This window comes from Oncorhynchus kisutch, linkage group LG18, assembly GCF_002021735.2.
Source record: "Oncorhynchus kisutch isolate 150728-3 linkage group LG18, Okis_V2, whole genome shotgun sequence".
NCBI lineage: Eukaryota > Metazoa > Chordata > Actinopteri > Salmoniformes > Salmonidae > Oncorhynchus > Oncorhynchus kisutch.
The window spans coordinates 32596055-32618060 of NC_034191.2; the positions used below are offsets into that span (position 1 = coordinate 32596055).

Sequence of the window (22006 nt, forward strand, 5' to 3'; positions counted from 1 at the left end):
CTGTGCAGAAGATATAGGTGCTGCTATAGGCCCTTCTTGGTTGGGGACAGAAGCACCAAATCATCAGCAAACAGTAGACATTTGACTTCAGATTCTATCTAGTAGGGTGAGGCCGGGTGCTGCAGACTGGTCTCGTGCCCTCGCCAATTCGTTGTTATATCCAGTTGAAATTGGAAATTTACATACTCTTAGGTTGGAATCATTAAAACTCACTTTTCAACCACTCCACAAATTTCTTGTTAACAAACTATAGTTTTGGCAAGTCGGTTAGGACATCTACTTTGTGTATGACGTAAGTAATTTTTCCAACAATTGTTTACAGACAGATTATTTCACTTATAACTCACTATATCATCATTCCAGTAGGTCAGAAGTTTACATACACTAAGTTGACTGTGCCTTTAAACAGCTTAGAAAATTCCAGAAAATTATGTCATGTCTTTAGAAGCTTCTGATAGGCTAATTGACATAATTTGAGTCAATTGGAGGTGTACCTGTGGATGTATTTCAAGGCCTAACTTCAAACTCAATGCCTCTTTGCTTGACATCATGGGAAAAGCAAGACCTCAGAAAAAAATGGTAGACATCCACAAGTCTGGTTCTGTCACGTTCTTTCAAAATCGAACCCAGAAGCAGACCAGGACAAGGAGAGTAGGAAGAAGGTGAGTATTTATTTACAAGTGAATGTGAATGGGTAGATATATCCAGGTGGCGTAGCGGGCAGCGGTGGTGAGTTGATGGGAGTAAATAGGTGGATCCAATGGGATAACGGAATCCTCCGATGACCAGGCGGGAATGGGGTAAATGATCCGGGTGAGTAACTGAAGACAGAACAAACGGAGGTAAGTTTAAGGCAAGCAATACGTAAAAAACAACAAATTCTATCTAATTTGAGGCTGATACTATGGCACAACATACTGTTCATGGCTAACGATCCGGCAGGGAATGGATGTCAGGTCAGAGCTTTTGAAGGGGAGAGGTGATGATCAGGACAGGTGTGCAGATTACTGATGGGATACAGGTGCGGGTGAACATCGATCTCCCAACAAGCTAATTCGCCCGGACACCGGAAACACACTCCAGGACAGAAACACAGGCAAACACAGACTCAGGAAGCGGGATTCGTGACAGGTTCATTCTTGGGAGCAATTTCCAAACACCTGAAGTTACCACGTTCATCTGTACAAACAATAGTGCACAAGTATAAACACCATGGGACTACACAGCCTTCATACCGCTCAGGAAGGAGATGTGTTCTGTCTCCTAGAGATGAACGTACTTTGCCCTCTTCACAACCGTCTTGGTGTGTTTGAACCATTCTAGATTGTTGGTGATTTGGACACCAAGAAGCTCTCAACCTGCTCCACTACAGCCCCATCGATAAGAATGGGGGCGTACTCGGTCCTCCTTTTCCTGTCGTCCACAATCATCTCCTTAGTCTTGGTTACGTTGAGGGATAGGTTGTTATTCTGGCACTACCCGGCCAGGTCTCTGACCTCCTCCCTATAGGCTGTATCAGGCCTACCACTGTTGTGTCGTCTGCAAACTTAATGATGATGTTGGAGTCGTGCCTGGCCATGCAGTCTTGGGTGAACAGGGAGTACAGGAGGGGACTGAGCACACACCCCTGGGGGGCTCTAGTGTTCAGGATCCGTGTGGCAGATGTAATTGGAGAATCCAGTGGGTTCTGGTAGTCTTTAATAGTTGACTCTAAGATTTGTATTTGATCATGTAGATGTTTTTGCTGTTTGTTCTTTGTTATTGAGCCAAAATGATTGGAGAAGCGGTTTATCCATACATCTCCGTTTTGGATAGATATCTCTTTGTGTTGTTGTTTGTTTAGAATTTTCCAATTTTCCCAGAAGTGGTTAGATTCTATGGATTCTTCAATTACATTGAGCTGATTTCTGACGTGCTGTTCCTTCTTTTTCCATAGTGTATTGTTGTATTGTTTTAGTAATTCACTATAGGGAAGGCGTAGGCTCAGGTTTTCTGGGTCTCTATGTTTTTGGTTGGATAGGTTTCTCAATTCTTTCTTAGCTTTTTGTATTCTTCATCAAACCATTTGTTATTGTTGTTAATTTTCTTAGGTTATCTGCTTGAATTTTTTATTTATTTGATAGGGCAGCTTAGAGGTCAAATATACTGTTTAGGTTTTCTACTACTAAGTTTACACCTTCACTATTGCAGTGAAGCATTTTGTCCAGGAAATTGTCTAGAAGGGATTGAATTTGTTGTTGCCTAATTGCTTTTTTGCTAGATTTCCTCACTACTTTCCTTCCAACTATAGAGTTTCCTAATATTATTCTGTTCCTTTGGCTTTGATGCCTCATGATTGAGGAAAGCTCTGTTCATGTAGAGTGTGATATTGCTGTGGTCTGATAGGGGTGTCAGTGGGCTGACTGAACACTCAAAGAGACTCTGGGTTGAGGTCAGTGATAAAGTAGTCTACAGTACTACTGCCAAGAGATGAGCTACATGTGTACCTACCATAGGAGTCCCCCCGAAGCCTACCATTGACTATATACATACCCAGCGTTCGACAGAGCTGCAGGAGCTGTGACCCATTTTTGTTGGTTATGTTGTCGTAGTTGTGTCTAGGGGGGCATATGGGGGAGGGAATGCTGTCACCTGCAGGTAGGTGTTTATCCCCCTGTGTGCTGAGGGTGTCAGGTTCTGGTTCTTGTTCAGTTTTGGCATTTAGATCCCCACAGACTAGTACATGTCCCTGGGCCTGGAAATTGTTGATCTCCCACCCTATGATGGGGAAGCTGTCATTGTTAAAGTATGGGGATTCTATTGGGGGGATATAGGTATCACACATGAGGACATTTTTCTCTGTTGAGATCATTTCCTTATTCATTTCTAGCCAGATGTAAAATGTTCCTGTTTTGACTAATTTAATAGTGGGTTAGGTCTACTCTATACCAAATTAGCATACCCCCTGAGTCTCTTCCCTGTTTCACACCTGGTAGTTTGGTGGATGGGACTACCAGTTCTCTGTAGCCTAGAGGGCAACCAGTGGGTTCCGTCTTCTTTATACCATGTTTCTTGTAGGATGAAAATGTCTGTATTTCCAATTTCTTTGAAGTCTAGGTTCCTACTCTTTAGGCCAAAATTACCCCAGACCTTGTATATTCCAGGATGAGATAGTAAAAGCTTTGTGTTCCATAGTGCCTAGTGTTGTTGTTTTTTGGTTTAGGCCTAGACCATTACAGTAGGTGTGAGCAGAGCATGTTGAGCATCTGATACAAATCTCTTAGGTCACAGGATGGGGCTTGGGTGGGTGTAATAGTGGGGGTTGGGCCGGTTGCTCTGCTCACTGCCTGAGCATATGTCCTGCTGTCATGTTGAGGTCATTGCCGCAAGGGAGGGGGGAATGGGGTGGGCAAAAGGGGCATAGGTCTGATATGGGGGGGAGCCAGGGTTTGCTTGGGGTGGTCTTAGCTGGTTGGAGTGAGGCTGGTGATGCTGTGGTCTGGGTGTAGGTCCTCTTTGCGTGGGTTCTCTCGGTGCAGGTCCTTCAGGAGGGGGTCTTTCAGGTCTAGGAGGGTGTCTCGCTGGTCTGAACGGGGTGTCCATTGCTCTGTTGCTCCTGTGTGTGGTGCTGGGTCCTGGCAAAAGTTGGAATTGCTGCCTTGTAGAGGTGGACCTGGTCGTAAAGGCTGTTCAAGTCCAGGGTGGAATGCTGGGCCAGGTAGACAGTAGGTTTTGAGGCACAGTCCTGGGAAAAGCTTGCATTTCACCCACTGGCAGGGTGAAAGTCATTTTGTGGTAGCAGGGTGAAGACAACCAATTGTGCGTTAGGGAAAGTGGAAGAAGTTTTTTCACTCCCCCACTCTTTGAACCCCAAAAAGTCATACTGGAACTGCATGAGGATGCCCTGTGCCATTACTGTCCCAGACTTGTACACGTTGACAGAGGTTGTTTCAATTTCCTCAATGTCTATCATTCGAAATTTCCACCCTGGGACAATACCCTTTCTCTTGACATTGGGGTAGTGAGCTCTTATAGCATTGTGCCATGCAAGGGGATGGTCTGTGTGTAAAATGAAGTTGCTTACCTTCCCCTCTTTGTAGAAGTCAGCAAATAGTGTCTCTGGATTGTCCTTGAGGAGCTTTTGTTGTACTCATTCTGTGTAGTGGTATTTTTTATATCCATTGGGTACTGTATTGTAATAACCTCTGGACAGGGATAAGCCATGGGGGCTCCAAGGCCTCTACATTTGGGGTGGGGGGAGGGGCTGTGGAACTCTCCTGCCATTGTTAGGCTCAAGAGTTTTCATACCGCTCACTTCACACTTCGGCACTAATTGATCAGGTCAGTTTCTTTCCTAGCAGCTTGATAGCATAGTACTCTTATTTATGAAGCTTTATACAACCAAATGACCTAGAGATTGTTGTCTTTTACTTTTTGGATTCAGAAGTAGCTTATAGTACTCATTCAGTTTTGTGTTGGATAGTATTTCCAGGTTCCGCTGTGTTTCTTCTGCAGGTTTTGGTTTGTTAGAAGTTGTTTCTTGATAGTCCTTGGTAGTAACAGTCCATTGAAGTAATTTGGGCCAAAATCAAGGTTTTAGGTATGAAATTGTGATTGGATTGAAGCTTTTGATGTTGAGGTTAGTATCATGTGTAAGTCCTTGTGAAATAATTCAAGTTTATCTACATTTAATCAACTCTAATTCTATATTTTTGCTCAGGAGCTCATGCTCTCAGTAATTCTCTCTTATTGATGTTGGTGGCATGCCTGTAGGAATCAGCATGGTTTGTTTAGTCTAGTTCCCACTCAGGTCCTCTGCTCAATCATGCCAATCAGAGACTCAGCTCCTCTGCTCAGCTTCCCCTCATTGGCCCAATGTAGTGCAATGACGCTTTACTGAATCACAGTTTTAAGTTTCACTCGTCTCTTTGATGCTAAATGGCTGGCTGGCTGCTGGCTGGCTGGCTGCTGGCTGGCTGCTGGCTGGCTGGCTGCTGGATGGCTGCTGGCTGGCTGGCTGGCTGCTGGATGGCTGCTGGCTGGCTGCTGGCTGGCTGGCTGCTGGCTGGCTGGCTGCTGGCTGGCTGGCTGCTGGCTGCTGTCTGGCTGGCTGCTGGCTGGCTGCTGGCTGGCTGGCTGCTGGCTGGCTCTGGCCTTTGATGCTACACAGCGTTAAACGCTACACATGTGTCTGATGAAAGCTCTCCAGACAAGAGACAGAGCAGGAAGTTGTTTTTTAACAGTAGTCGTGCTGACAAGAGTTGCAGGAGACCTCTTCAAGACAAGGTGCTTGTTTCTTCTGGGAGCGCCAGGCGTACTGAGAGCCACGCTGAGAGAAAACATGGCAGATGAGTTTTGGACACCTCCCATTTCTCAGGACATGTTCTGAAGCTTTTCTTACACAGAGTTCCTTCTCCAATTTCTCGCAGATATTGTATGACCTTAAAGAAGACAAATCCTCACAGGCATCTCTGTGCAGTGATGTGTGGCAGGCGTGTGCTGGGGATGGGGTTGGGCTGGGATGGGGATGGGGTTGGGCTGGGATGGGGTTGGGCTGGGATGGGGATGGGGCTGGGGCTGGGATGGGGATGGGGTTGGGCTGGGGATGGGGTTGGGCTGGGGATGGGGTTGGGCTGGGGATGGGGATGGGGATGGGGATGGGGTTGGGTTGGGCTGGGCTGGGATGGGGTTGGGCTGGGATGGGGTTGGGCTGGGATGGGGATGGGGTTGGGGTGTGGATGGGTTGAGCTGGTATGTGCTGGGGTTGGGTTGGGCTGGAGCTAGGGTTGGGATGGGGTTGGGTTGGGATGGGGTTGGGCTGGGGATGGGGTTGGGCTGGGATGGGGATGGGGTTGGGCTGGGGTGGGGTTGGGGTGTGGATGGGGTTGAGCTGGTATGGGGATAGGGTTGGGGTGTGGATGGGGTTGAGTTGGGATGGGGTTGGGCTGGAGATGGGGATGGGGCTGGGCTGGGATGGGGCTGGGCTGGGCTGGGGTGGGGGGTGGGGATGGGGTTGGGGATGGGATGGGGATGGGGTTGGGGTGTGGATGGGTTGAGCTGGTATGTGCTGGGATTGGGTTGGGCTGGAGCTAGGGTTGGGATGGGGCTGGGATGGGGATTGGGCTGGGCGGGGATGGGGTTGGGCTGGGATGGGGATGGGGATGGGATGGGGATGGGGCTGGGATGGGGATGGGATGGTGATGGGGTTGGGCTGGGATGGGGATGGGGCTGGGATGGGGTTGGGGTTGGGCTGGGATTGGGATGGGGTTGGGGTTGGGGTTGGGCTGGGATGGGGTTGGGGTTGGGCTGGGATGGGATGGGGTTGGGGTGTGGATGGGTTGAGCTGGTATGTGCTGGGATTGGGTTGGGCTGGAGCTAGGGTTGGGGTTGGGCTGGGATGGGGTTGGGGTGGGGATGGGGATGGGGTGTGGATGGGGTTGGGCTGGGATGGGATGGGGATGGGGTTGGGGTGTGGATGGGTTGAGCTGGTATGTGCTGGGGTTGTGTTGGGCTGGAGCTAGGGTTGGGATGGAGCTAGAGTTGGGATGGGGTTGGGCTGGGATGGGATGCGGATGGGGTTGGGGTTGGGCTGGGTCTGACAACTTGATGAAGGAAGCTTAATACATTCAATGTATGGTGTGGATGTGCTGTATAGTCTGTATGGTATGGATGTACTGTACATATTGTATGGTGTGGATGTACTGTTTTCTGTACGTATGGTGAGGATGTACTGTATAGTCTGTATGGTGTGGATGCACTGTATAGTATGTACATACTGTATGGTGTGGATTTACTGTAGTCTGTACATATGGTGAGGATGTACTGTATAGTCTGTATGGGATAGGGATGGGGTTGGGCTGGGATGGGGATGGGGTTGGGCTGGGATGGGGTTTGGCTGAGATGGGGATGGGGTTGGGGTGTGGATGGGGTTGAGCTGGTATGGGGATGGGGTTGGGGTGTGGATGGGGTTGGGGTTGGGCTGGGATGGGGATGGGGTTGGGCTGGAGATAGGGATGGGCCTGGGATGGGGTTGGGGCTGGGATGGGGTTGGGATGGGGATGGGGATGGGGATGGGGCTGGGATGGGGATGGAGTTGGGCTGGGGATGGGGATGGGGTTGGGTTGGGCTGGGATGGGGATGGGGTTGGGCTGGGATGGGGTTGGGCTGGGATGGGGATGGGGTTGGGGTGTGGATGGGTTGAGCTGGTATGTGCTGGGGTTGGGTTGGGCTGGGGTTGGGTTGGGATGGGGGTTGGGCTGGGGATGGGGTTGGGCTGGGGATGGGGTTGGGCTGGGATGGGGTTGGGCTGGGGTGGGGTTGGGGTGTGGATGGGGTTGAGCTGGTATGGGGATGGGGTTGGGGTGTGGATGGGGTTGAGCTGGGATGGGGTTTGGGCTGGAGATGGGGATGGGGCTGGGCTGGGATGGGGCTGGGCTGGGGTGGGGGTGGGGTTGGGCTGGGATGGGGTTGGGCTGGGATGGGGATGGGGCTGGGATGGGGTTGGGGTTTGGGCTGGGATGGGATGGGGTTGGGGTGTGGATGGGTTGAGCTGGTATGTGCTGGGATTGGGTTGGGCTGGAGCTAGGGTTGGGGTTGGGCTGGGATGGGGTTGGGGTGGGGATGGGGATGGGGTGTGGATGGGGTTGGGCTGGGATGGGATGGGGATGGGGTTGGGGTGTGGATGGGTTGAGCTGGTATGTGCTGGGGTTGTGTTGGGCTGGAGCTAGGGTTGGGATGGAGCTAGAGTTGGGATGGGGTTGGGCTGGGATGGGATGCGGATGGGGTTGGGGTTGGGCTGGGTCTGACAACTTGATGAAGGCAGCTTAATACATTCAATGTATGGTGTGGATGTGCTGTATAGTCTGTATGGTATGGATGTACTGTACATATTGTATGGTGTGGATGTACTGTTTTCTGTACGTATGGTGAGGATGTACTGTATAGTCTGTATGGTGTGGATGTACTGTATAGTATGTACATACTGTATGGTGTGGATTTACTGTAGTCTGTACGTATGGTGAGGATGTACTGTATAGTCTGTATGGGATAGGGATGGGGTTGGGCTGGGATGGGATGGGGTTGGGCTGGGATGGGGTTGGGCTGAGATGGGGCTGGGCTGGGATGGGGTGGGGATGGGGTTGGGATGGGGCTGGGATGGGGTGGGGGTGGGGATGGGGTTGGGATGGGGCTGGGATGGGATGGGATGGGATGGGGATGGGATGGGGATGGGTTGAGCTGGTATGTGCTGGGATTGGGTTGGGCTGTATAGTATGTACATACTGTATGGTGTGGATTTACTGTAGTCTGTACGTATGGTGAGGATGTACTGTATAGTCTGTATGGGGTTGGGCTGGGATGGGGATGGGGTTGGGCTGGGATGGGGTTGGGCTGAGATGGGGATGGGGTTGGGGTGTGGATGGGGTTGAGCTGGTATGGGGTTGGGGTGTGGATGGGGCTGGGATGGGGTTGGGGTTGGGCTGGGATGGGGATGGGGTTGGGCTGGAGATAGGGATGGGCCTGGGATAGGGATGGGGCTGGGATGGGGTTGGGGTGGGGATGTGGATGGGGATGGGGTTGGGATGGGGTTGGGGTGTGGATGGGGTTGGAGTTGGGCTGGGATGGGGATGGGGTTGGGCTGGAGATAGGGATGGGGATTGGGCTGGGATGGGGTTGGGGCTAGGGGTGGGGATGGGGTTGGGCTGGGCTGGGGATGGGGTTGGGGTGTGGATGGGTTGAGCTGGTATGTGCTGGGGTTGGGTTGGGCTGGAGCTAGGGTTGGGATGGGGTTGGGCTGGGGCTGGGGTGGGGTTGGGGTGTGGATGGGGTTGAGCTGGTATGGGGATGGGGTTGGGGTGTGGATGGGGTTGAGCTGGGATGGGGTTGGGCTGGAGATGGGGCTGGGCTGGGATGGGGTTGGGGTGGGGATGGGGCTGGGCTGGGGTGGGGATGGGGCTGGGGTGGGGATGGGGCTGGGCTGGGATGGGGTTGGGGTGGGGATGGGGTTGGGGCTGGGCTGGGGTGGGGATGGGATGGGGCTGGGATGGGGATGGGGTTGGGGTGTGGATGGGTTGAGCTGGTATGTGCTGGGATTGGGTTGGGCTGGAGCTAGGGTTGGGATGGGGCTGGGATGGGGATGGGGTTGGGCTGGGATGGGGATGGGGTTGGGCTGGGATGGGGGTTGGGCTGGGATGGGGATTGGGTGGGGTGGGATGGGGATGGGGCTGAGATGGGGATGGGGTTGGGGTGTGGATGGGGTTGAGCTGGTATGGGGATGGGGTTGGGGTGTGGATGGGGCTGGGATGGGGGTTGGGGTTGGGCTGGGATGGGGATGGGGTTGGGCTGGAGATAGGGATGGGATGGGGTTGGGCTGGGATGGGGATGGGATGGGGTTGGGCTGGAGATGGGGATGGGGTTGGGGTGGGGATAGGGATGGGGTTGGGGTGGGGATGGGGTTGGGATGGGATGGGGTTGGGCTGGAGATAGGGATGGGCTGGAGATAGGGATGGGGATTGGGCTGGGTTGGGGCTGGGGATGGGGTTGGGGGTGGGGATGGGGTTGGGTGGGGATGGGGTTGGGCTGGGATGGGGATGGGGATGGGCTGGAATGGGGTTGGGCTGGGATGGTGATGGGGTTGGGATGGGGTTGGGCTGGGATGGGGTTGGGATGTGGATGGGGCTGGGATGGGGTTGGGGTTGGGCTGGGATGGGGATGGGGTTGGGCTGGAGATAGGGATGGGGTTGGGATGGGATGGGGTTGGGCTGGGATGGGGTTGGGCTGGAGATAGGGTTGGGATGGGGTTGGGGTGGGGATGGGGTTGGGCTGGGATGGGGTTGGGATGGGATGGGGTTGGGGTGTGGATGGGTTGAGCTGGTATGTGCTGGGGTTGGGTTGGGCTGGAGCTAGGGTTGGGATGGGGTTGGGGTTGGGTTTGGGCTGGGATGGGGATGGGGCTGGGACGGGGTTGGGATGGGGTTGGGGTGTGGATGGGGTTGGGCTGGGATGGGGATGGGGTTGGGCTGGGATTGGGATTGGGATGAGGTTGGGATGGGATGGGGTCGGGATGGGGTTGGGATGGGATGGGGTTGGGCTGGGCTGGGATGGGGATGGGGTTGGGCTGGGCTGGAGCTAGGGTTGGGATGGGGATGGGGTTGGGCTGGGTTGGGGTTGGTGGGGATGGGGTTGGGCTGGGATGGGGATGGAGTTGGGCTGGGATGGGATGGGGATGGGGTTGGGGTGTGGATGGGTTGAGCTGGTATGTGCTGGGGTTGTGTTGGGCTGGAGCTAGGGTTGGGATGGAGCTAGGGTTGGGATGGAGCTAGAGTTGGGATGGGGTTGGGCTGGGATGGGATGGGGTTGGATTGAGCTGGTATGTGCTGGGATTGGGTTGGGCTGGAGCTAGGGTTGGGGTTGGGCTGGGATGGGGTTGGGGTGGGAATGGGGATGGGGTGTGGATGGGTTGAGCTGGTATGTGCTGGGATTGGGTTGGGCTGGAGCTAGGGTTGGGGTTGGGCTGGGTTGGGGTGGGAATGGGGATGGGGTGTGGATGGGGTTGGGATGGGATGGGATGGGGTTGGGGTGTGGATGGGTTGAGCTGGTATGTGCTGGGGTTGTGTTGGGCTGGAGCTAGGGTTGGGATGGAGCTAGAGTTGGGATGGGGTTGGGGTTGGGCTGGGATGGGATGAGGATGGGGTTGGGGTTGGGCTGGGTCTTCACTTGATGAAGGCAGCTTAATGCATTCAATGTATGGTGTGGATGTGCTGTATAGTCTGTATGGTGTGGATGTACTGTACATATTGTATGGTGTGGATGTACTGTTTTCTGTACGTATGGTGAGGATGTACTGTATAGTATGTACATACTGTATGGTGTGGATGTGCTGTATAGTCTGTATGGTGTGGATGTACTGTATAGTATGTACATACTGTATGGTGTGGATGTGCTGTATAGTCTGTATGGTATGGATGTACTGTACATATTGTATGGTGTGGATGTACTGTATAGTCTGTATGGTGTGAATGTACTGTATAGTCTGTATGGTGAGGATGTACTGTATAGTCTGTATGGTGTGGATGTACTGTATAGTCTGTATGGTGTGGATGTACTGTATAGTATGTACATACTGTATGGTGTCGATTTACTGTAGTCTGTACGTATGGTGAGGATGTACTGTATAGTCTGTATGGTGAGGATGTACTGTATAGTCTGTATGGTGTGGATGTACTGTATAGTCTGTATGATGTGGATGTACTGTACATATTGTATGGTGTGGATGTACTGTTTTCTGTACGTATGGTGAGGATGTACTGTATAGTCTGTATGGTGTGGATGTACTGTATAGTATGTACATACTGTATGGTGTCGATTTACTGTAGTCTGTACGTATGGTGAGGATGTACTGTATAGTCTGTATGGTGTGGATGTACTGTATAGTATGTACATACTGTATGGTGTGGATGTACTGTAGTCTGTACGTATGGTGAGGATGTACTGTATAGTGTGTATGGTGTGAATGTACTGTATGGTGTGGATGTACTGTATTGTCTGTATGGTGTGGATGTACTGTACAGTCTGTATGGTGTGGATGTACTGTATAGTCTGTATGGTGTGGATGTACTGTATTGTCTGTATGGTGTGGATATACTGTAGTCTGTATGGTGTGGATATACTGTAGTCTGTATGGTGTGGATGTATAGTCTGTATGGTGTGGATGTATTGTCTGTATGGTGAGGATGTACTGTATAGTCTGTATGATGTGGATGTACTTTATAGCCTGTATGGTGTGGAAGTACTGTATAGTCTGTACGGTGTGGATATACTGTAGTCTGTATGGTGTGGATGTACTGTGTAGTCTGTACATACTGTATGGTGTGGATGTACTCTATAGTCTGTATGGTGTGGATGTACTGTATAGTCTGTACGGTGTGGATATACTGTAGTCTGTATGGTGTGGATGTACTGTGTAGTCTGGACATACTGTATGGTGTGAATGTACTGTATAGTCTGTATGGTGTGGACATACTGTATAGTCTGTATGTGCTGTATGGTGTGAATGTACTGTATAGTCTGTATGGTGTGGACATACTGTATAGTCTGTATGTGCTGTATGGTGTGAATGTACTGTATAGTCTGTATGGTGTGAATGTACTGTATAGTCTGTATGGTGTGGATGTACTGTGTAGTCTGTATGGTGTGGATGTACTGTATAGTCTGTATGGTGTGAATGTACTGTAGTCTGTATGGTGTGGATGTACTGTGTAGTCTGGACATACTGTATGGTGTGAATGTACTGTATAGTCTGTATGGTGTGGACATACTGTATAGTCTGTATGTGCTGTATGGTGTGAATGTACTGTATAGTCTGTATGGTGTGGACATACTGTATAGTCTGTATGTGCTGTATGGTGTGAATGTACTGTATAGTCTGTATGGTGTGGATGTACTGTATAGTCTGTATGTGCTGTATGGTGTGAATGTACTGTATAGTCTGTATGGTATGGATGTACTGTATAGTCTGTATGGTGTGAATGTACTGTATAGTCTGTATGTTGTGAATGTACTGTATAGTCTGTATGGTGTGGATGTACTGTATAGTCTGTATGTGCTGTATGGTGTGAATGTACTGTATAGTCTGTATGGTATGGATGTACTGTATAGTCTGTATGGTGTGAATGTACTGTATAGTCTGTATGTTGTGAATGTACTGTATAGTCTGTATGGTGAGGATGTACTGTATAGTCTGTATGGTGTGAATGTACTGTATAGTCTGTATGGTGTGGATGTACTGTATAGTCTGTATGGTGTGGATGTACTGTATAGTCTGTATGTTGTGGATGTACTGTATAGTCTGTATGGTGTGGATGTACTGTATAGTCTGTATGTTGTGGATGTACTGTATTGTCTGTATGTTGTGGATGTACTGTATAGTCTGTATGTTGTGGATGTACTGTATTGTCTGTACATACTGTATTGTGTTGATTTACTGTAAGGTGGGACACAGGCTGTAGAGTGATGGTCCTGTTCCACTAGATCTATGTTACAGGATGCCTATATGATGAAATGTGGTGGTGTTATCAGCCTCTTAATTGATCTGTCTGATCAGTGTGGTTCTGTCTGAGCAGTAGACAGATACAGTCCCCAACGACTCTGAGCTGAAGACATATCCTCAACACTCTTTTGCCGCTTTCTAAAAACAAAAGTGTTTCATAGTTTACCTTGTCTGATAACAAATGTTGAAACAGCCTATCAGTTTAGATGCTGGAAATGTATTAATATGTTTCCTGTGGGTTCTGACGTCAATAGTTATGAAATACTACAGTCCACCGCTCTTTACTCCAAGTCAGTCATCATTGGACGTTTCATGTAGAGATTGTGGGTACTGTGGTTAATCCAGACTTCCGAAGCTCGCCAAATGTTATGGTATGCGTTTTATGAATTTATCAAAACCAGATTCACATTTGGCTCCACTTATGTGACACTTGAAAGCATTTATAATCTCCTTATCTTTCTACACTGATATGAATCTGCTCTTTGGGGTTCAGGGGAGAGGTGTTTAGCTGTCTGACTGTCTCCTGGCTGTTCTGTCTGACTGTTCTCTGGTTGTATGACTGTTCTGTCTGACTATTGTCTAAATGTTGTCTGACTGTTTTCTGTTTTCTGACTGTTCTCTGACTGCTGTCGGGCTGTTCCCTGACTCTTATGACTGTTTTCTGGCTGTTTTCTGACTGTTCCCTGACTGTTATCTGACTGTTATGACTGTTCCCTGACTGTTCTGACTGTTCTCTGACTTCTGTCGGGCTGTTGTCTGACTGTTGTTGGGCTGTTCCCTGACTGTTCTCTGACCGCTGTCGGGCTGTCCTCTCTCGCCACCCCCTGTTCTAACTGTTTTCTGACTGACTGTTCCTACTGTTCTGTCTTTCTGTCCCCCCCTCCTCTCCCCCTCCAGACAGCGAGGAGGACGAGTTGGTCAAGTCGAAGAAGGGGTTCCGCAGCCAGGCAGTAGCCAATCAGAGCCCAGAGACGGACCTGATGTTGGATGGAGACGACGACACTGCCAGTCTGCTGCAGGAGAAGGAGATGGACAACCTGGCTGGTGAGATACACAAACACAGATGCACATATTTGTCCTATGTTTGGGTTATGGTTTATGTTTTTGCCAGTGTAAGTGAATCTGGACAGTGTTTCCAAGGTGTTCAGGTGAAAGTGTAGTTCCTGTGTGGTTGTGTATGTGTGAAACACACCGGTCGGTTCTATTCTGTGTTGTTTTGGTCCTCTAGCGCTGTTCCTTCCTCGCCTGTTTGTCTCCAGAGGTCAGTCCGTCATCTCAGTCCAAGTAAATCTAAATTGATTCCGGAAGGATGATCAATCTGAACATGGCTGCATTTCAAATGGCACTCTATTCTCTAGTTAGTGCACTACTTTTGACTAGGGCTCATAGTGCTTTCGTCAAAAGTAGTGAAATACGGTGCCATTTGGAACGCATGATATGTCACCACCTACCAAATGGCCCAGAAAATCATTAACTAAACTAACATTTCCTAACCTGACAGACTGAACTTTTAACCCACATTAACACTCTGATCTTACTGATTATAACGGACAGAGAAACTATGAAAACAAACTAATGAATGAAAATCATTTGAATCAACCTCCTCAGTGGAAATACATATGTAAATAAACAAATCACAATTAGTTATAAAAACACATGAGTTGGTTGTTTGATATCTAGACATTTTATTTTCATTAGAACATTGAGTCATGGACTGCACGCTATTCTTTTTGATAGTGCAATACTTTTAACCAGGGCCAATCTGGTCAACCAAGGCCTGTAGCTATCTGGTCAACCAAGGCCCGTAGCGATCTGGTCAACCAGGGCCCGTAGCGATCTGGTCAACCAGGGCCCGTAGCGATCTGGTCAACCAGGTCCCGTAGCGATCTGGTCAACCAGGTCCCGTAGCGATCTGGTCAACCAGGGCCCGTAGCGATCTGGTCAACCAGGGCCCGTAGCGATCTGGTCAACCAGGGCCCGTAGCGATCTGGTCAACCAGGGCCCGTAGCGATCTGGTCAACCAGGGCCCGTAGCGATCTGGTCAAAAGTGTGCACTATATAGGAAAAGGGTTAATAAGAGCTGTTCCATGACATGATGTCCGAATGTCCAGAAAATAAATAATGACATTTAAACTGAATTTGAACTTGGAGGCTTGGAGGTTTTACCTGAAACGTGCCAGGCAGGCAAGAGAGCTTCATACAGCTGCCATAGCTACAGTGAAACGTGTAATATAATAATAATATATGCAATTAAGCAAACGCTTTTATCCGTAGTGCGCACGCATACCTTATATGGGGGGCCCAAGCAGGAGTTATGTTTTAAACAAGCACCTCAACGTTTGAAATGCTTAAACTTTACCGGCTATTGCAGTGGTTCGCATCCGTAGATCTAAAGGATGCGTACGTTCATGTGACTATACATCCTCTCCACAGAACGTTTCAGAGGTTTCATTTCGAGGGTGTGGTCTACAAGTTTCTGGTCTTGCTTTTCTGGCTCTCCCTATCGCCCCAGAGCATTTTCTATGGTGGTGGAGGCGGCTTTGGCACCAGTGAGTAGCCAGGGGATCCCATTATTGGCCTATCTTGGATGATTGGATGGTCATAGTGGAGTTGAGGGAACAGGTGGAGCTCCACACTGCTACGTTTGCCATATTCAGTCTCTGGGGTTCATAGTGTATCACAAGGAAAGTTGTTTGACCCCGGCACAGCGCATTCAGTTGGCCTCAAACTCTGCTCTATGCTTTTCCTCCGGTGGTTCTGATTCAGGCCACCGTGGAGAGGGTCCATCAGGAGGGTCTGTTGTTGATTCTGGTGGCTCCCCGCTGGCCCAGAGAGTTTGGCACCCACGTCCGCATGTATGGGATCTATGGGTTTGGCCCCTGAAAGGTTGAATTTGACGGCTAGGGGTTTACCCTTGAACGTGATAAAGACTATAGAGCCGGTGCATATGCCCTCTACAAGAGGGTTGTATACATATAAGTGGGTCACGTTTGAGGGTTGGTGTCAGGTTAAAGGAGTTTCATGTTTTATATGCTCTTTGGTGTACGTTTTGCTTTCGGAGCAGGGCTTTTCTTTTTCCACATTGAAGGTTTATATGGCAGCCATGTAGGGATTGAAGGCTCTACCCTGGAGTCTCACTCTCTGGTGGTGAAGTCTCTGAAAGGCGTGCGTCGGCTCAGACCAGTGTCTAAACCTATGGCATCCACTTGAGACCTGGCTTTGGTCCTGGATGCTCTGTGTGAGTCTCTGTTTGTACCATTGGAGTCTGTGAAGGTCCTTTCCGTAGAGGCTGCCCTGCTCATGGCCTTGGCGGCGGCCAGTCATGTTTTGTATCTCCACGCGCTCTCAGTACACCCTAGCTGTTTGGCGTTTGCTCCTGCTGACTACAAAGCGATTTTACATCCTAAGTCAGAATCTGCATATGTCTTCCAGGTCCCTGGCTTTCCAGCTGTTCCCTTTCTCACCTTTTCCGTTTCCCTCCAGTGAACAACTGAGTTTGCATGGCCTGTGTCCGGTGCTCTCTTGAGTGTACAAAACATTTAAGGACTCCTTCCTAATATTGAGTAGTGCACATTTCAGGCTCGCAAGGTAAGTATTGTTATTGGAACTGTGGTGTCTATGGACTTGGGCTGCAGTGTAGCCAAGCTGCAGCAGGTTCTGGTTCCCTATATAGTGTTCTAGTGTTTTCATTGTGTTCTCATAAAGGTGGTAGGTAGCTCTCTGAGTGCCAATAATGTGGACGCCGTTTAACGCAGCCCCGCGCACATTTCTGATTCTGAGGGGGTGGGTTAAATGCGGAAGACACATTTTTGTTGAATGCATTCAGTTGTGCAACTGACTAGGTATCCCCTTCCCTTTCTGGTAGTGTTCTTTTCGGGTTCTTGTTGGGTTCTCGTCGTGTTCGCATAGTTTTCTCATAGGGTTTTACTTTTAACATAGTGTTCTCTTACTGTTCTCACAATGTTCTCAATGTTTTCCAACCCACCTCCTGGTCACATGGCACCAGGCTCCAGCTTTGTGGGCCAAACTCTCCAGTCAGAACTATGCTTTCTGCTGCTTTAGGTATAATTGCCTCAGCCTCACAGGGGAGAGATATCCAGAGTTCAGTCTGGTTGTGAATATAGATCAAGAGGAGCTGTTCAACGGTCTGATACACTGCCTGAATGCTGCAAACAACTGGTCCCTGAAATAAGAGCAGCAAGTGCTGCGGTGGTATTATTCCTGATGCAAGCGTTTTACTGGAATACAATAGCGGATCCTGGCAGCCATCATAAATTCCTGAAATGTTTACTATGTTCCAATCACAAGGATTATAAAGCAGCAAATGGACTGAGGGAGAATCTGGTTGCTGTGCCTCCTCTGTCATGCTCACAGACCTTCTAAGAAACTGTAGAGGAGAAAAATAATTCCTGAGATATTTGAGAAAATAATTATGAAAGCATGATATACTGTAGCTGATGTTTCTTTTAAAAGATAATGGTTCCCTGGTATGTTGGCATTCTGACACAGTGAATTATAATGGTAGACTATTGTATCTACAATGTTGCCATGTAAGTGGGTATAGCTTTAGAGACATGCAATGACCAGCTTCTGTCCAGAATCTCAAGAGGTACGATCAGGCTTTTAAGTAGTGACTGTGGGCGGTATTGTCCTTAAAGCACCAATGCAGTCTGTGTAAAAAAAAAAATGAATTCAATCATCACTGCATGTCTAAGTAATCACTCTGTGTTTATTTAATAATGAAAATAACTCCAAAACGCGTATGGGCATTTGAATACAAATTTGAAGATATTTACATACACTGCCCTGATGAGGGGATAGGATGGTCTAGAGCCCACCCCCTTACCCAGATGAACAGTCATTGGTCGATTATAATCAGTTCACATGATGTGGCCCAAAAGTTCTATTCCACCTGAACAGGCTGAATTCCAGGTATTTCCTTTCAAACAGCTCTTACACAAAAAGGGCGTTAATCATCATTTACACAATTTCAGAGTGCTATTTAGAATTCATAGGGTGGAAATGTCTTTAAAAAAAACAGGTAAATAACATTTTTAAATGCACTTCCCTTTAAAGGTCCAATGCAGATGTTTTTATCTCAAATTGGAAATTGTAAAACTAGCTATTATTGGCAGAAAGGTTTGGAACGCTCTTCCTCATGGGTCTATTAACTAAGGGTGCATTTGTAAATTCACTCTGGGGGGCCAGAGTGTTCAGTGCACTCTGGGCGTTTGTCAGATTGTCCGTATGTAAATTCAGAGCGGTTCACTCTCGGAGCATTAAGAGCACACACTGGATGCTCTGGCCGGGGAGTAGGGTTGATTAGAACGTTCTGGCATCACCACGGCAGTCAAGCTCCCAAACTAACTGGTTAAAGTTAGCTAGCTTGACCTCCCGAATCACGCAATGGTAGCTGTGCCACTAGGGATCCTGGGTTTGAGTCCAGGCTCTGTCGCAGACGGCCGTGACCAGGAGACCCATGGTGTGGCGGCGTCCGGGTTAGGGGAGGGTTTGGCCGGCGGGGATGTTCTTGTCCCATCACGCACTAGCGACTCCTGTGGCAGACCGGTCTCAAGTGCACGCTGACTCGGTCGCAAGGTGTACAGTGTTTCTTACGACACATTGGTGCGGCTGGCTTCCGGGTTAAACGAGCAGTGTGTCAGGAAGCATTGCGGCTTGGCTGGGTTCTTTTTCAGAGGATGTACGGCTCTCAACCTTCGCCTCTCCAAAGTCCGTACGGGAGTTGCAGCGATGGGACAAGACTGTAACTACCAATTGGATACTATGAAATTGGGTAGAAAAGGGGGTAAGAAATTTAAATAAAAAGAAGTTTGCTAGCTTGCTAGCTACTTTCAGACATAAATGAGAGAACATCTCACTCTGACCATTGTTCTCATCCTAGCAGAGCTGGTTAGGCTTTTTTCATGTTATCCAGAGCATTGGTGACTGTAACTGTGCTGCTGGTAACGATTTAATTATGCTTTTTTGCAGAGGTTTACTGACACCGGCCATATTCAATGGGTGTTGAGCATTTGTAAATTCGTCAGTTATTCTGCGCTCTGGCACACTCAGATGAGAGTGCTCTGAAATCAGAGGAGATAGACAGAGCGAATTTACCAACACACCCAAATTTACCACTTGGATATATCACCAGGCAGGCCAAAACTCCATCCCACCAAAATAGGCTGAAAGTTCAGGCGGTCTTTTCAAACAGCTCTTACACTGAAAGGACATTATCATCATTTTCACAATTGCACAATATTATTAGAACCTCGTAGTGTGGAAATATATATAAAACATAGGAAATCACATTTTTGACTGCACTGGCCTTTACATATGAAACACCATCCAAAATACCATCCAAAATAAACTCGACCAGTTACAATGAAAACAGAGATGTCAAAATGAACCTTTCTTTATCCAGCTACATTAATTCCAACCTTATTAAAAATGTTGGTCGAAACATTTATTTTTGGAACCATTCAAAAACCCTTCAAAAACATGATATTTTATTGCATCATGGTAAAGTTAAAGGTATGTTCACATTCTGACCAGAAGGGGAGCCCTCGCTATCTCAGACTGATCTTTCGGAAGTCCTGGACATTAGGTAGTGTTCTGTCTATGTGCTCTATATCTATATGCTACAGTCTGTGTGCTCTTTATCTCTTTATCTCTATCTACTCTACCTCTCTCTGCCCTGAGCAGTCTAAGTGGGAGATCATCCCTGTGTGTTGACAGCCTTTCTCCTTCTCTTTCTTTCTTTCTCTCTCAATCTCTGTCTATCTCCCTCTCACTCTCACTCCCCTATATCTCTCTCCTCCTCCTCCTCTCTCTCTCCTGCCAAACCAAAGATCAGGCCAGTGTCTGCTGCCAGAGGAGGCATGGCTTACCATGGGCTCAGCTAGCTATTGGGGCGGGCGGAGCCTGCCCTGTGGTTACCAAACCCATGATTAGTTTCACTCCCCCTGAACACTGGCAACACCGTCTGCTCTCACTGGCATCAACACACTCCTTTTGTCTACTCATCTGTAACCCAAATCATACAAGGAGAGGAGAGGATGGAAGAGGGAGGTGTTGTGTTTAGATAGTGGCTGTTTACTGTTTTGGTTGAGATATTAATGATCTTAACTGACAGACCTTTGAATGGACCAGTCAAAAACAGGCATTCTGTACTCTCTCAGTGGTGCATTATCATGCCCTAACGAGTGAAGTTCATCGTTCATATCACTCTCTCTCTCTCTGGCATAATCGTATCCCTTACATGGGTAATAATTTGCCTTATGAGTGCAAGATAATAGTGTCACAAATACTTAGACAAACCCCCATAAAAAAATTACACTGCTCAGGATGTGTTGAATTTCATATATCACTGTCTACCTTACATGTTTAAGATATGAATCTTTATTGACAAGAAATGGAACAGTTTTAGGTTGCGTCCCTAAAAGCACACTATTGGCCTATGTGACCTGGTCAAAAATAGTGTGCTATATAGGGAATTCTTAGACTTATTCAAGCCTTTGAGAGGAATGTTGGGCATTCAGGACTGTGGGAGAATGTACAGTGCTGTTTTAATTATGACACTACCCAGAATGCCTTGTGTCTGTGTAGCAGTGCAGCAGTGACATCACTGCGACTGTCTTCATCAGACAAGACTAGAGTACACACAGAATAACACCAAGAAACTGCAACTATGTAATAGAATATTATAACTGGAATAATTGTTGCTATAAATTGAATTATTTGCTCAATGTACACTTTTAAATGTTCCTAAAATATTACTCTGAAGACCATCCAAGTCAAAGGTGTGTGTGTGTGTGTGTGTGTGTGTGTGTGTGTGTGTGTGTGTGTGTGTGTGTGTGTGTGTGTGTGTGTGTGTGTGTGTGTGTGTGTGTGTGTGTGTGTGTGTGTGTGTGTGTGTGTGTGTGTGTGTAAATATTATTATTACTACTATAACTTTTTTTTAAGGAAATTCTCAGAAAGAGGCTCCACAAATCTAGCATTATAGTATTATCAGAATCCAGTCCTTTGGCATATGGAAACCTGTATCGTGTAAACGTTTTCATACCAACTCCTAATTATGGAGTATACCTAGCGGGATTACAGTTTAATCCCGTCCCTGTAGCGCGGTGGATCCAGTGGATTAAGGCTGTATTGTCTCTGTATGTGCCAGAGCCCCTTCAAGCCACAACACAATGGTTCTGTACCCTCCAACGTCTTTTTATTCTCTCTCCCGCGCTCTCTGAGGGGGAGTAGACTAGAGTTCTTTGAATAGAGAGTTTATGTTGCAGAAAGACAAACCCTTTAGGTTGCTGGGAATCTCTTGCAAACAGCATCGACTATAAAACAATATCTGCCCGTTTATTGAGACTTCGGCCTAATTCTCTGTTCAAATGTAGCCTAACATGGTGCAGGTTTAATATTCATCTTAATGTGGAAACAACATTAAGAACAACTGTCATTACAAGATAATTACATCGGCTAATAAATAATAATGACAGTGATGTTTTGATCACATTTTGTTTCATGTTCAAAAGCATTGCTTTCTGTTCTGTGAGAGCAACGCAGTAATTACATTGTATAATATTACGTTATATGTACACGGAGGCCTATATTGTAGGCTATACATTATATATCAGTGTATTTTGTAGTATCTATTCATGAATATGCTGTGAGGCATGTTAGGGACATATGTTCTCATAGGCATACAATAAATACACCTGAAAAGTTATTAGACCCGGGATATTACTGCAGTTTGTGAAGCACATATTTAACGGTGATTGTGTAATCAGATAAGATCCGTTTAATACAGGCAGAGAGTTTATTACAGACAGCTATAGGGCAGGCAGAGAGAAAGAGTAGGAAAGCTGATTCCACTATTCCTGAACGCTCCGTGAGCTCAATGAAAGAGCGCCCAGGGAATTGAAACCAAAATCCACTTGTAATCTCGCAACAGTATCAGGCATAATTGGCTGAGGAGCACAG

At 48.1% G+C, this 22006-nt stretch overlaps 1 protein-coding gene across 1 annotated transcript in view; it reads left to right on the plus strand.

Moving 5' to 3' along the window:
* Positions 1-22006, plus strand: part of LOC109909410 (neurobeachin-like) — a 322523-nt gene that overhangs the window by 176853 nt on the left and 123664 nt on the right. Inside the window, 1 exon segment of the mRNA XM_031795281.1 lies at positions 13922-14068. Coding sequence (XP_031651141.1) covers positions 13922-14068 — 147 coding nt within the window.